Source organism: Chaetura pelagica, unplaced genomic scaffold (genome assembly GCF_000747805.2).
Source record: "Chaetura pelagica isolate M959 unplaced genomic scaffold, ChaPel_1.0 scaffold352, whole genome shotgun sequence".
Classification (NCBI taxonomy): domain Eukaryota; kingdom Metazoa; phylum Chordata; class Aves; order Apodiformes; family Apodidae; genus Chaetura; species Chaetura pelagica.
The window spans coordinates 214963-230372 of record NW_009952373.1 but is presented as its reverse complement, the minus strand read 5'-3'; the positions used below and the strand labels follow the sequence as shown (position 1 = coordinate 230372).

The 15410-nt window shown below is 58.7% G+C and overlaps 1 protein-coding gene across 1 annotated transcript in view; it reads right to left on the bottom strand.

The window, feature by feature from the left end:
• Positions 1 to 14379, bottom strand: part of LOC104398090 (disintegrin and metalloproteinase domain-containing protein 33-like) — a 31948-nt gene extending 17569 nt beyond the window's left edge. Inside the window, exons 1-3 of the mRNA XM_010008133.1 lie at positions 14340 to 14379; positions 13128 to 13210; positions 5304 to 5380 (exon numbers count right to left, since the gene is read on the bottom strand). Coding sequence (XP_010006435.1) covers positions 5304 to 5380; positions 13128 to 13210; positions 14340 to 14379 — 200 coding nt within the window. The remainder of the gene's footprint in view (positions 1 to 5303; positions 5381 to 13127; positions 13211 to 14339) is intronic.
• Between the last annotated feature and the right edge of the window lie 1031 nt (positions 14380 to 15410).

Genomic DNA, 15410 nt, shown 5'->3' with positions numbered 1-15410 from the left:
GGCACAACTTGAGGCCGTTCCCTCTTGTCCCATCCCTTGTTCCTGGGGAGCAGAGCCTGACCCCCCTGGCTCCAACCTCCTCTCAGGTAGCTATAGAGAGCAGTCCAATGTTCCCCTCACGTGTATCAGCTAGAAAGGGGCTTCCCACAGGGCACTGGGGTCCTACTGGTGTGGGACAGGAGATGTGCATGGCAAGGGGAGTCCAGTGGCCCATCCATCCCCTGCTGAAGGGCTCAGACATGGCAGGGCCAACTCACTGCCACCAAGGTCAAGAAGCCAGGCAGGGTGGCAGCTTCTCCACAGTGAACAAAGCCTCCTTGAGATTAACAAAGTCCCCAGGAGGAAGCATCATCAGGGAAAGGATCAGCCTCCTACTCAGGGTCAAGCTGAGGATGTGGGACCTTTGAGGTTTCTGACACAGCCACTCCTTCCAGCTCCGGGCACATCACTTCACCTCACCCATGGAGTCCCCATCCCTGGAGGGGTTTCCAAGCCCTGTAGATGTGGTGCTGAGGGACATGGGGCAGTGGTGGCCTTGGCAGGGCTGGGGTAACAGTTGGACTTAATGATCTTACAGGTTTTATCCAACCAGAACAGTCTGTGGTTCCATGGCACAGTGAGGGTGATGCTCCCAACCCAGCACCCCCACAGCAGGGCAGGGGGGCAGCAAAGGAAAACAAACAACAAAGCTGATGGTGAGAAAGCTCAGGCTGCTGTTGGCAAACCTGCTTACCCCACCTTCACCCTCCCTGCCTCAGCTCCCCCAGCTGCTGGACATCTCCCACCAAGGCTGGTCCTGCTCTGGCTGTGACACAGACCAGACCCAGGGTGACAGGTCCTTCCTGCCCCAGGGAAGGGCCCGAGCTCAGCTCCCAGCCAGGGAGTCACAGGCTGGTGTGGGTTGGAAGGGATCTTAAAGATCACCTAGTTCCAACCCCTCTGCATGGGCAGGGACACCTCCCACCAGCCCAGGCTGCTCCAAGCCCCATCCAACCTGCCCTTCAACACTGCCAGGGATGGGGCAGCCACAGCTTCTCTGGGCAACCTGGGCCAGGGTCTCACCTCCCTCACAGCAAAGAATTTCTTCCTAATATCCAACCTCAATCTCCCTCTTCCACTTTTGATCCATCCCCCTCATCCTCTCACTCCCTGCCCTTGTCCCAAGCCCCTCCCCAGCTTTCCTGGAGCCCCTTCAGGCACTGGAAGGTGCTCTAAGGTCTCCCTGGAGCCTTCTCTTCTCCAGGCTGAACACCCCGACTCTCCCAGCCTGTCTGCAGAGCAGAGCTGCTCCAGCCCTGGGATCATCTTCATGGTCACCCCTGGGACTGATCCACCAACCACTGAGCTCCTGCTGACAGTTTGGCCCTGGATTCGTGGGGTTTGGCCACATTCCAGAGTTTTCCTTCTCCAGCAGAAGAAAATAAACCAAACAAGCAGGCCCGGAATAGTCCTCCCACCTCTTGGTTTCTATTTTGCAACCAGTTTGGCCCCAAAAAATGTCACTGTGGGCACGTTCCTGGCTTCCCAGCCTGGCTGTGAGTGGGTGCCTGGCACCAGTAACTCCAATTACAAGGGAGAAAGGAGACAGGAGCTCAGCCTGGTTCCTGGAAAGGGACCTGTGGGATGCCTGGTAAGGAAGTGCCAGCCCGGGGGCAGATGGGCAGCTGGGGACAGGGATGGGGACAGGTCAGATGAGGACAGTGGAAAGGAAAAAGCCTCCATGCCATGCCTGGCCAATGGGGGAACTGGGAAGGTTGAGCCAACCCTCCCAGCTGAGGGCACAGCAGGTCCCAGCATGGCTCAGACCAGGAGCCACGGGAAAGAAGGGCAAGATGTGTCTCCTCCTCCTGCACAAGGGAAGACCTTGTTGGAAAACACCATGAAGGGTGGTTTGGGAGGTTGGCCATGTCTCCCAGTACCAGAAGAAAGAAGATTTGAGCATGGCCTCACTGGCTCATGGGCTAGCATGGCTTAGGTACACCTGTTGGCTGGCATAGGACAGCACTGTAGGTGGCCAGGGCTGCCTTGGTCTCCCCAGGAGATACAACCAGTAGGCACAGCCAGTCTTGGCTGTCTTGGACTACTCTGGGTGCCACATGGGCTGCCTTTTGTCATGGGTGGTCTTGGGTGCCACAGATGCTCCTGTGTGCTATGGATGCTCTTTGATGCCATGGGAAGTGCCATGAATGCTTTTGGGTGCCACGGATGATCCCGGGTTCCACGGATGCTCCTGTGTGCTATGGATACTCTTTGATGCCATGGAAAGGGCCATGAATGCTTTTGGGTGCCACGGATGATCACAGGTTCCACGGATGCTCCTGGGTGTCCTGGGCTGCTCTGGGTGCTCAGCTCCCACTTGCTGCCACCAAGCCCCTCACCTCTCAGCACCCTGACATGTCCCATGCTCCCCCAGCCCTGCCAGAGGCACCAACAGCCACCAGGGATGCTCTTCACCCCTCCCTTTTCACACTCAGCCTTTCAGCAGGGCAAGTGGCACCAAGCCAGAAATGGGGTCCTGAGAAGACATGCAAACATCTCCAAACCTGGTGCACCAGCTGGATACAAGGCTAAGCTTTGGACATGATCTTTCAAGCCCCACTGCCAACCTCCCCACTGTCCCCACTCCTAAAGCACAACGTGCACAGGACCCTCCAGATTCTCCTTCCATCACACCAGAAGCTCCTCTGCTGGTCACTGGGACCTGTTGCCCAGCAGGGCTGTTTGGGGACACTGTGCTGGCTGCTTTTGTGCCCAAACAGCAGCAAGAGGAGGGTCCTGCCAGGCCCACAGCTCCTGGAGAGAAGCAGAAGTGGAAGCAGAACTCACCCTGCACAGACCAGCTTTCTGCTCCACCTCGGGGCCACCTGGCACCAGGAGGGACCCAGACCCAAAAAGGTACAAATGCCATGAGATCTCAGGGAGAGAGGCAAGGAGAGCAGGGCAGGAGATGCAGCTAATTGCTCTCCCAGCTCCAGCCCCAGCACGAGGAGATGCCAGGCTGGGCGAGTGCCACAGGGGACAGATGCTGCTGGCACCTGCATCCAAAAAGGAGCCCAGAAAGGCTGGCAGCCCCAAGAATGGACCAGCAGAAGAGCAGCAGAGGTTCCCAAACCACTGCCAAGCAGTTGGCACAACCCACCATGAGATACCCCCGCAGACCTCACAGCACCAGCCCCGCCAGTGGGATGGCAGCCCCAAGAGAAGAGCCCCCAGTCCCACTGAGCCCCTGCCTGGCACCTCTCCAGCCTCTCAGCACCCACACCCCCTCCTCTCCCACCCTGGGCCCTGCACCCCCTGCCCTGCACCCCACGGGGTGGGGGAACAGGGTCAAAACTCAGCATTTCAGCCCAAACCGCCTCATCGGCCGCGGGAAACCACCCCAGGACATCCCTCCCCCCGTGGGCAGGAGAGCCAGGGCAGGGCAGCTGCTGCCCCAGGTGGGACACCCAAAGCCCCTTCCCCAGCCCCAAAAACACTTACTGGTTCCTCTCCAGCACCAGGACGAGCTCCCTGCCCTCGGCCATCACGGCCACTTTCGCCCTGGCAGGCGCCGGCACCTACGGAGGAAGAAAAGGAGGGATGGGGTGAGAAATGACAGAGCCTGAGATGCTCCAGCTACCAGGAGCCACGGGAAAGAAGGGCAAGATGTGTCTCCTCCTCCTGCACAAGGGAAGACCTTGTTGGAAAACACCATGAAGGGTGGTTTGGGAGGTTGGCCGTGTCTCCCAGTACCAGAAGAAAGAAGATTTGAGCATGGCCTCACTGGCTCATGGGCTAGCATGGCTTAGGTACACCTGTTGGCTGGCATAGGACAGCACTGTAGGCGGCCAGGGCTGCCTTGGTCTCCCCAGGAGATACAACCAGTAGGCACAGCCAGTCTTGGCTGTCTTGGACTACTCTGGGTGCCACATGGGCTGCCTTTTGTCATGGGTGGTCTTGGGTGCCACAGATGCTCCTGTGTGCTATGGATGCTCTTTGATGCCATGGGAAGTGCCATGAATGCTTTTGGGTGCCACGGATGATCCCGGGTTCCACGGATGCTCCTGTGTGCTATGGATACTCTTTGATGCCATGGAAAGGGCCATGAATGCTTTTGGGTGCCACAGATGATCACAGGTTCCACGGATGCTCCTGGGTGTCCTGGGCTGCTCTGGGTGCTCAGCTCCCACTTGCTGCCACCAAGCCCCTCACCTCTCAGCACCCTGACATGTCCCATGCTCCCCCAGCCCTGCCAGAGGCACCAACAGCCACCAGGGATGCTCTTCACCCCTCCCTTTTCACACTCAGCCTTTCAGCAGGGCAAGTGGCACCAAGCCAGAAATGGGGTCCTGAGAAGACATGCAAACATCTCCAAACCTGGTGCACCAGCTGGATACAAGGCTAAGCTTTGGACATGATCTTTCAAGCCCCACTGCCAACCTCCCCACTGTCCCCACTCCTAAAGCACAACGTGCACAGGACCCTCCAGATTCTCCTTCCATCACACCAGAAGCTCCTCTGCTGGTCACTGGGACCTGTTGCCCAGCAGGGCTGTTTGGGGACACTGTGCTGGCTGCTTTTGTGCCCAAACAGCAGCAAGAGGAGGGTCCTGCCAGGCCCACAGCTCCTGGAGAGAAGCAGAAGTGGAAGCAGAACTCACCCTGCACAGACCAGCTTTCTGCTCCACCTCGGGGCCACCTGGCACCAGGAGGGACCCAGATCCCAAAAAGGTACAAATGCCATGAGATCTCAGGGAGAGGGGCAAGGAGAGCAGGGCAGGAGATGCAGCTAATTGCTCTCCCAGCTCCAGCCCCAGCACGAGGAGATGCCAGGCTGGGCGAGTGCCACAGGGGACAGATGCTGCTGGCACCTGCATCCAAAAAGGAGCCCAGAAAGGCTGGCAGCCCCAAGAATGGACCAGCAGAAGAGCAGCAGAGGTTCCCAAACCACTCAAGCCACTGCCAAGCAGTTGGAACAACCCACCACGAGACACCCCCGCAGACCTCACAGCACCAGCCCCGCCAGTGGGATGGCAGCCCCAAGAGAAGAGCCCCCAGTCCCACTGAGCCCCTGCCTGGCACCTCTCCAGCCCCTCAGCACCCACACCCCCTCCTCTCCCACCCTGGGCCCTGCACCCCCTGCCCTGCACCCCACGGGGTGGGGGAACAGGGTCAAAACTCAGCATTTCAGCCCAAACCGCCTCATCGGCCGCGGGAAACCACCCCAGGACATCCCTCCCCCCGTGGGCAGGAGAGCCAGGGCAGGGCAGCTGCTGCCCCAGGTGGGACACCCAAAGCCCCTTCCCCAGCCCCAAAAACACTTACTGGTTCCTCTCCAGCACCAGGACGAGCTCCCTGCCCTCGGCCATCACGGCCACTTTCGCCCTGGCAGGCGCCGGTACCTACGGAGGAAGAAAAGGAGGGATGGGGTGAGAAATGACAGAGCCTGAGATGCTCCAGCTGGGTGCCCGTCCACCCTGCTGCCTGCCTGGGGCTTTGTGGGACCTCCTGCAACACAAAGGGACAGGGGGTGCAGTGGAGTTTGAGCATCACCCCTCTTACGAAAAGCAGCTCCTGCTTTCTGGGGTGCCCGACATGAGGAGGACGTGGAGCTGTTGGAGAAAGTCCAGGGGAGACCATGGAGATGATCTGTGGATCTGGAGCAGTTCTGCTCTGGAGACAGGCTGGGAGACTTGGGGTGTTCGGCCTGGAGCAGAGAAGGCTCCAGGGAGACCTTAGAGCAGCTTCCAGTGCCTGAAGGGGCTCCAGGAAAGCTGGGGAGGGGCTTGGGACAAGGGCAGGGAGGGGTGGGATGAGGGGGAATGGAGTTAAACTGGAAAAGAGGAGATTTAGGTTGGACATGGGGAAGAAATTCTTTGCTGTGAGGATGGTGAGACCCTGGCCCAGGTTGCCCAGAGAAGCTGTGGCTGCCCCATCCCTGGCAGTGTTGAAGGGCAGGTTGGATGGGGCTTGGAGCAACCTGGGCTGGTGGGAGGTGTCCCTGCCCATGCAGGGGAGTTGGATCCAAATGGTCTTTAAGGCCCCTTCCAACTCAAACCAGCCTGCCATTCTGTGATCTCACACTGGCTCCCAGCACCTCTCACTTTCCAAAAGCTGACTCCCTCGATTCAAGCTGCAATGATCCACGGGACACCCTGTGCTGTTCCCACCACACACCATCTCTTCTGCCCATCCCTGTCCCCAGCACCTTTCCCTGCTCCCCAGCTCAGGGCACATCCCAGCCTCTCCTCCACAGAGCTGCTCCCCCTCCTCCAGCCCCTGCCAGAAACCCAGGGAAGGCAAAAAAACCCCAACCCCTCCTGTTTGATTTCCCATGAGCAGCAGCAGATAGAAGAGGATTTGCCCTGGGACTCACCCAGCCAGGGCAGAGGGGAGGATGCAGATCCCAGCCCTGCTGGCAGCTCCCCCAGGGAAAGGGCAGCGAGAGAGAACAGGTCTGGGATGCAGGACTGGAAGCAGAGACCCAAACATCCCAACTGGAGTCCCTGTCCCTCCAGCCCACCAGAGATCCTGGTCCCTGGGTGGGTCAGCTCCTGCGTGGGTAGGGAAACAAAGCAGCAACCACCTGGGCAGGGGATCATTGTGCCCTTAAAAACACCCGAGGGCAGCGAGAGGAGGCGACTGACTCAGCTTCCTCAGGATGCTGGTGGTTTCACTCACTCCCTCACTTGGGAAGGCACCAAATGGGAAGCCCACGCAGGGATCCACACCAGCACGGCCTGTCCACACGTGTGGGGCTGGGCTGGAGCCCAGAGCCACTGCCCTTCTCTGCTGTGCCCACATCCCTGCCCTGGCTCCAGTGCAGCATCGCCCTGTCCCTGCTCACAGCCCGGCTGAATCTGCTTCTGGCTCCTTCCCCAGCCCTGCTGGATGTCCCAGCAGGATTCCAGCCCTCAGCCCCCTGCTCAGGATCTGCTGCAGGGCCCCAGTCATGAGCTGGAGAGGTTTTCCCAGCTCAGGAGGGGAAGGGGAGAGGAAGGAGCTGTTCCCCCACCAGGCTCCGGCTGCTCCGAGCATCACGGGGTTTTGCAGCCAGTCCCCAGGAATGCAGCAGGGTGGGGGGGCAGTTGGGTGACTCCCAGCTCAAAACAGGCCAAATCCTGCTGTTCCCTCTCATCCCTACGGAGAAGGCCAACCAAGTTTAGCTCCTGGGCACCAGAGATGCTGGGGGATGCCCAGCCTGGCAGCCCCAAGGCCACCCTCCCTGGGAACCATTGTGCTTTTGAGGAGCAGCATCACTCAACAGAGCACTTTGGGGTGCAGGGCAGCTGGGTGCCCCCCCTGCTGCACCCCAGGCTTTGTGCTCCCAGGGTGGCCCTTCCTGTGGGTTCACCCCAAACTGAGCTCCAGGGATGAGGGGACCCCATGGAGCTGCTCAAGCTGGCCAGAGGAAGGATGCTTCCAGTCTCAAGGAGACCCCCAGGGTCTGAGACCCCCAGGGTCTGAGCTCTCGTGGGTCCATCTCCCAAGGATGGGAAAAGCCTCGTGGCCCCAGCCCTTGTGGCAGCACAAGGGAAGGGTGATGGAGCAGGGCCCAGCCAAGCTCCAACCCTCTTCCCAGCTCCAAAAAAGGAGACCAGACACAGCACTTAGAAAAAAAAACCAAAAAAAAAAAAAAAACCCACACCAACAAAACCAAACAAACCCAAACCCCCCAATAGCAAAGCCAGCTGAGCTGAAGGCTCTGCCACTTCCCAGCCAGTCCCTTCACCAGCCCCACAGCCCCCGTCCCCTCTCCCAGCCAGGGGCCCTGGGAGCTGTGGGGCGGAGGAGGCTGGGGCAGAGGAAGGCTCCCCTCCTTCAGCCCTGGTGGGAATGGGCTGTATTTTTAGAACATGATCTTATACAAACATCACTCCCTGGCCAAACATGGTCTGTAGGTTTTTCTTGCCGTTTCCCTTCTTTCCACACACACACACACACACACCCCCCACCACCCCTCCCTATTTTTTCAAGCCTGTTTCTCCCCCTCCCTGATCTCCCAAACACCCTCTTCCCTCAGCCTTTCTCCTCCTCCTCCTCCTCCCCACCAAGTCCCAGCCTTCCCGGTTTTGAATTCCCCAGCAATTACTCCCTGCCTTGACTTCAGGGCCTTTCCTGGCAAAATGCTCTTTCCCATCTGCTGTCTTAAAGGGACACGAGGGTGTGCAGGGTTATCCCAGCTTTCCCAACCCCCCAGGCAAGAACCATCCTGATTCCCAGGCTGCCAACGGCTGGACAACAAACTGTAGCTAATGGGATCCAGGCCTGAGCCCTGCCAGGTGGTGCGTGGCATGAACTTCCCTTCCCTGTGCCTCAGTTTCCCCTGAGAGCATGTGGAGAGGCAGGGGGGAGCAGGAGGCTGACCCTGGATTTAGCTGGGATGGGCTGAAACCAGCTCTGCTCCTGGAGAAGTAAGGAGCATTGAGTGAGACCAGGGAGAAGGAGGGTGTGAGCACCACTTGGGCCAAAAGGGAGTCAAAGGACCCAACTCTCTGGCCAGGAGAAGTTATTGCATTAATTAAACACTGAGAACTTTGCCTGGAGCCTACCTGGAAGGTGGTTGAGTCCCCAGGAGCTGCTAGCTAAGGTGTTGTGCACCTGGAATGAGCTGGGATCAGCATCTTCCTGGGCTGGAGCATGTTCCAAGGCTCCAGCATCATCCTGGGCTGGAGCATGTTCCAAGGCTCCAGCATCATCCTGGCTCCAGCACTTCCCTCCCTCATCCAAACACTGTGACCTCCTTTCTCTAGCAGCCACAAGAAGGATGTGCTGGCTCCACAGGCTGCAAGAACCACCTTCCCTCAGCCCTGGCTGGATGTGGAGGTGATGGCCCCTCTCCAGGACATCCCAGCAAAGCCAGTCCCACCTGAGGCCAAGGGCTCCAGGCCATTCTCCTTGCCCAGGCTCCCTCCATCACCAGTGGGATGCTCCCACTTCCCTGCAGAAGATCAGCTCTCCCAGGAGTGGGCTCAGGGAGCCCTGAGATCTTCTGGAAACCACTAGTGAAGCCAAAAAATCCAAAAGCCACCTTCAAATCCCAGCCTGGCCATCTGCTCAGGCAGGTCCCACAAGCCCCAGTTTTCCTAAGCAACCACATGCAATCCTGGATGTCATGAGGAAGAGGGGGATCAGAATTGCTTGGAGCTGCTCCACTGGGGATTTTGCTGATGGGTTTTGCAGCTGGAGGATCAAGGCTGAGCTGGGTCCTCCCTGGGGAGGTTGGATCCCAGCAGCAGAGCTGGGATGTGAAGAGCCAGGGAGGTGGTGGAGTCCCCATCCCTGGAAGTATTCAAAAGAAATGTAGATGTGGTGCTTGGGGACATGATTGAAGCCCTGACTGGGTAGATCAGGTTATGGCAGGGGGATTTAGGTTATGGTTGGACTGGATGATGTTCAAGGTCCCTTCCAACCAGGATGATTCTGGGATTCTATTCCAGGCTCAGGGTCTGCATTTCCATGGCCTAAATACACACCAGGATCAGGATCCCAGACCCCAAAGACAAGCTTCTCTCTGCAGTTCCTCACTGGAAAAGCATCCCAAGGACAGGCAGCTCTGGAGGAGCCAGAACAATCCAGGCCCCCAGAGACAGAGAGGCAGGATATTGGTTGTTTCACAGCAAACTTGGCTCTGGGACCACGTCAGGGTTTGCTCAGCCCTGCCACACGTTGCCAAGGGAAAAGGGCTTCCCTGCAGGAAACAGATGGCAGGAGTGTGTGTCCTCAGCACCTGCAGCCCAACCCAAACCTGTCCTTCTCCTCCCTTCCTGCCCCAGGGCAAGGCTGTGACCCCAACATGGATCTCCAGGGAGGGTCCCACACAAGAGGGACAGGGTCTGGCACCCCGACCACAGCCAGAGGGGATGCTCCAAGTGTTTGTGGGCAAGGATGAAGGGGACAGCTGTGTCCCACTACCAAGGCAGGGAGACACTGGTTGCTCCAGGGACCCAGAGGATGATCCCGTGGGCTGAGAGGCAGTGGGGGGAGAGGGGGAAGGATGGTCCATTGGTGTCAAGGTGTGTTCCCATCCAGGGACAGGGTGCCAGGACAGACCTGGAGGGAGGGGGAAAGGCTGTTCTGCCTGGGTGCTCCTCAGCCCTTGTGATGTACAGAATCCCAGACTGGTTTGGGTTGGAAGGGACCTTCAGGATCATCCAGTCCCAACCCCCTGCATGGGCAGGGACACCTCCCAGCAGCCCAGGCTGCTCCAAGCCCCATCCAACCTGCCCTTCAACACTGCCAGGGATGGGGCAGCCACAGCTTCCCTGGGCAACCTGGGCCAGGGGCTCACCACCCTCACAGCAAAGAATTTCCTCCTAATGTCCAACCTCAATCTCCCCTCTTCTAGCCTGAAACCAGTGCAGTGAGAAACCACACCCAGGGAGAAGCAGTTACAACAGGAAGGAAATAAGACAGAGAAGGGGCATGGGCAGCATGACAGGCTGGGTGGGACCCCAGGCTGGTGGGACACCTGGGCCAGGATACTGGTCCCAAGCTCAGAAAGGCTGGGATAGCCTGTGGTCAGCTCTGGGCAGCCTTCATCCCATGCCTGGAGCTGGGGGGAAGGGGTGGGAGGAGGAGGATGCAGCAGCGGGGCAGGATCCCTCCCCACGCCGGTGGTGACAAGGGAGCTGTTTGCAATCAAGGTCCCCACGACCTTCCTCCCCGGCCTCTCCAAAATCACTTCCATGTGTGCCAGGAGCTGTGGAGCCTGAGGGGAGCTCAGCCCTGAACAATAGGAGAGAGGAGGGTGCAGAGACGGGGGGAGCAGGGTCTGACCCCCCAGTGCCACGCCAGCCCGCACACGACGGGGACCGCGCGGCCACCACCAGCCTCCTCCTCCTCCTCTTCCAGCTTGACCTGGCTCCTCCAGAAGGAGGAGGGGAAGGAGACACAGGGATGTCCCCTGCAGCATCCCACCCACGGAGGAGCAGCTCCTGGGGAAGGGACAGAGGAGCCTTTGGGGAGGTCATCAGGCTCCAACCCCACCGGTGAACCCATCAGCCACTTCATGTTGTCCCTTCCCAGGGGTCCCTCCCCGAGAGCCAGTCGTGCCCAGGCAGACAGAGCTGGCTGGAGGCAACCACACAGCTGTGCTTCCTTCCAGGATCTTTGCTGGAGGGCAAGGAGGAGACTTTTGGCCAGAGACCCAACTGATCCTAAAAACACACGCGGCAGCGGCGGCACCGGGGATGGGAAGGGCCGTGTTGGGGCTCTGTCTGTTGGGGCTGCTCACCTCTCCTCCATCCTTTGGTTGCCACCATCCTTCTCCTACAAATCTCCTCACTCCCAGCAGCGACCACCCCCCCTTCCATCTCTCCCCTCCTTTCCCCTCCTCCGAGGAACAGGAGGCTCCTTGTTTCGGGCTGGCTGGAACCAGAGGAGCCGCAGCAGATGCCAGGAAACGTGCCAGAACCTGCCCACCCACCCCATGGTCCTGCTCCCTGAGCTGCCCCAGACCCACCAGCCCTAGGATGAGCCCTGAAATCCCCCCACCCCTGGGATTTGCACCCACCCAGCACAGTTTTGGGGCAGCAGGGTGTTGGGGAGAGTATAAATAACCCTCCTGCTGCCACGCGGTCCCCGTCTCCAGTGCCCTCCAACTTAAATATAGGCCAACCCAGGACTGCTAGGAAGGGAGGGGACATTTCTGCAAGCTGACCACAGCATCCCCAACCCCGTGGGCTATTTCTAGCTCCTGGAGAATCACAATTCCCAGCAGCCAGCACCCATGAGAGCAATACTCCCCAATCCTCCAGGAAAAGGCACCTCTCAGCCCCTCGGGGGAGCCAGGGCAGCACAAAGCCCCTCTCCACCTCCCAGCAAACTCTCACCCTCAGTTCTCTCCAGCACAAAGCAAGGAGGCCTCACTTGGAGACACCTCAGGGGGGCTTCAAAGCTGCGTCCCCAAGCCCCCACCCCAGGGAGATGCCACCAGAAATAGCCCCTTGGCAGCACTGAGCCTCCTCAGCAGCGAACCCGCTCAGCCCCAAAGCACAGCCCTTTCCCACAGCCCCCCACACCAGTGCTGGGATGTGATTTGATCTGTCCCAGAGGAGACCACAGCCCCCAACTGCTGGGTACAAGGACCAGCTGGATGAGCAGCTGCAGGGCTGGGTGACCCCAGCGCTGGGCGAGGCGCCAACCCCAGGCTGGGATCACCACGGGCACGCCCGTGGGCTATTTCCAGCTCCTGGAGAATCACAATTCCCAGCAGCCTGCACCCATGAGAGCAATACTCCCCAATCCTCCAGGAAAAGGCACCTCTCAGCCCCTCGGGGGAGCCAGGGCAGCACAAAGCCCCTCTCCACCTCCCAGCAAACTCTCACCCTCAGTTCTCTCCAGCACAAAGCAAGGAGGCCTCACTTGGAGACACCTCAGGGGGGCTTCAAAGCTGCGTCCCCAAGCCCCCACCCCAGGGAGATGCCACCAGAAATAGCCCCTTGGCAGCACTGAGCCTCCTCAGCAGCGAACCCGCTCAGCCCCAAAGCACAGCCCTTTCCCACAGCCCCCCACACCAGTGCTGGGATGTGATTTGATCTGTCCCAGAGGAGACCACAGCCCCCAACTGCTGGGTACAAGGACCAGCTGGATGAGCAGCTGCAGGGCTGGGTGACCCCAGCGCTGGGCGAGGCGCCAACCCCAGGCTGGGATCACCACGGGCACCTCATCTCAGTGGGTTTGGAGACCCTGAAGGTGGCAGGGAGGGTGTGACAGGCCAGCAGACCTGCCCTGGGATGAGAGGTCCTTTTCTCCCCACAGCCTGGGCCCAGCTTCTCCACAGTTTTCCTCCAAGGACATCACTCCTAACTCCTGCAGCACTTTCCCGTGAGCTGACCCTGCTGGTCTGTCCATCCTGGCCCATCATCAGGCTGATGAGTTACCTCCATCTCCTCTCTCCAGACTGCCCAAGCCCCTTTCTGCTCCCCCTGTAGCTCTTGGCCATCCTTCCTGCTGCCCAACACTTAGGACCACTCCTAATTAACTGAACCCTCTGCTTCCCCTTGTTCATCACCTGAATGTGGTGACGGGTCCCGTAAACTTCACATCCTGCAAACCTGACATCCCCACCTGAGCCCCACCAGGAAGACCCCCAGGTGCAAGCCCTGGCCACACAGGGCAGGGGAGAGAAACCATCTCTGCTCTTACCTTTTCATCCAGGCTGACAGCTCGTCGGGTACGGCCCCCCAGGAGCCAGTGTGGGGTGACCTGCTCCCCATGGGGTGGTGGACCTAGAGGAGAGAAGACCTGGTGAGCACATGCAAGTCCCTCAGAGTAGGAGCTCCTCTCCCTCTCTCAAGAGAGAAATGGGAGGAAGAGACAGAGCTGGAGGCTCTGGCCAACATCCAGGGCCACCTCCAGGGTGTTTCTGGGGGATGGACACCAGCATGAAGCCAAAGCATCACCCCCTCCCCAGGCCAGTGCCCCCTCATCACGGACCAGCCTCGCTGCTGGAGCATCACTGCCCACCCAGCTCCCCAGCCTAAATCCCCTGAAACACCCTATGGGGAAGCAGCCAGCACATGGGTGGCACCACCCTGGTCCTGCCCATCACCAGCCAGCCCAGGCAAAGCCCACCAAGCACCCCCAGACCACCCCAGCCAGAGCTGGGAGCAGAGGAGCTAAAATAGCTGCAGCACATCAGGGGTTTCTCTGAGCCCTCCCAGCTCCCCTGGGCAGAGCAGTACAAGCAATTAATTCCTTGGCTCCATTAGAGACAGACTTTATAAAGCTATTTATTTTTTTTTTCCCCCTTAAACAACGTGGCTGGGCTTGATTGCACCAGAGTGAGCAGCTCCTGGTGACTTAAGCCTGGACAACAACAGGAGGAGGGAAAAAAACCACCACAACAATCAAATACAGTCTGAAGATGCTGAGGAGAAAGGATGAGGCCTTGCAAAAATAATGAAGGGCTGGGCACCACTTTGCCAAGCCAAATGTTGTCAGAGAAAGCTTGGATGGAAGAACCTTCCCCAACAAAGAGCCAAGTTATTTACCAAGGGGGTGGAATAACTGGGTTTATGGCTTCAGAATTTTGGAGGCTTGTTTTGGGTCCCACGTGCAATGATCTGGGGGGGGATTTGGCTTGAAGAAAGAGGAAGTTATTGGGAAGAGTTATTGAGAAATAATTCAAAAGGGAAACAAAAGGATGGAGTTATTGGTTGGGAATGAACTGGTGGGGAATGAATTGGTGGGGAAGTGAGTGCTGAACATGATCCAGCCCTGTCTGTCCCAGCAGGCCCCAGGATGTGCTATCACACAGTGGCATTTAATCAGTTTTCATTATATATAGCCTGTAATCAGATTCCAGGAATAACTACAGATAAGGTGGTGGCACAAGCCCAGTTTCCTTCCCCTCACCTCCCCCAGAAGAGTCAACGAGGCCCTTCAACCTCCCCATAAGCTCCACTTTATAAGAGGGGAAACTGAGGCACAGCCCTGAGGTGACTTCTCTTCAGCCACACAGGGTGAGCAGCTCCTGGGGGGTTTTCCTGCCTTCCCATTTCAGATAAAAGAGGGGGGAAAAAAACCCACAAACCTTTCCATTTTGTCTTTCCTGGCTGCCTGGGAGGGAGAGGCTGCCTCTCACTGCAGAGCTGCCCTCTCTCCCACGCTGTGTGGGGAGAGGATGGGACACGAGGGGCACTGGTTCTGCAGGGATTACTGGGGTCCTCAAAACCTCTGGGTTATTCCATTAAGCTCCCTGCTGCTTTCACTACAACTTCTGCTGGGAATCAGACTCGGAGCACGAGACGGGGCCTTACGAATCTAAGTCAAACAAACCCAAATGTGGTGCAGAAGGGGTTTCCCACCCCTTTTTTTCTTTCTTTCCTAGAAAACCTACTCCTTCCCAGCCTCTCCTGGGAATGCTGCAGCAGGAGCAGCATGGCTCTGGCATTTGGGGATGGCTAAGGCAGCAGCTGAGCCCTGCAGCTCCCAGGCTCCAAGCAGGGCAGGCAGCTTTCCCGGCTGCTTTTCCTCCTCTCCTCCTAATCCAAACAAGAGGTTTCTGGCTCCCACCACCCTCCTCGTTCCTCCCTCTCCCAGCTGCTCGCACGGGGCTCTTTCTGAGCTGCTGGCAAACTTCTTTTCAGCAGCAGAGAAGCCAGGGAAGCTCAAGAGCAAAAAATAAGGGCACGGAGAAGCAGCAGCTTCTTGGTTGGGGTGGTGGATGGAGAAGGGGAGACCAACCTGAACCCAACCTGGCAACTTCTGCCCTTCTCCTCCTGCTGGAAAAGGGGGAGAAACCTCGGGGGGGACAAGCAGGGATTCCCTCCACGGGATGAAAAGCTGAGTTTCACCCCAAAACACCCGGCAGCAGGAGGAGGAGGAGGAGGCAGCGCCGGGTCCCTGCAGAGCTGCCACCAAGAGGAGCTGGGACAGTTGCAGGGACACAGGGAGGTGCGGGGACATGAGGCAGGGGATTGGGGG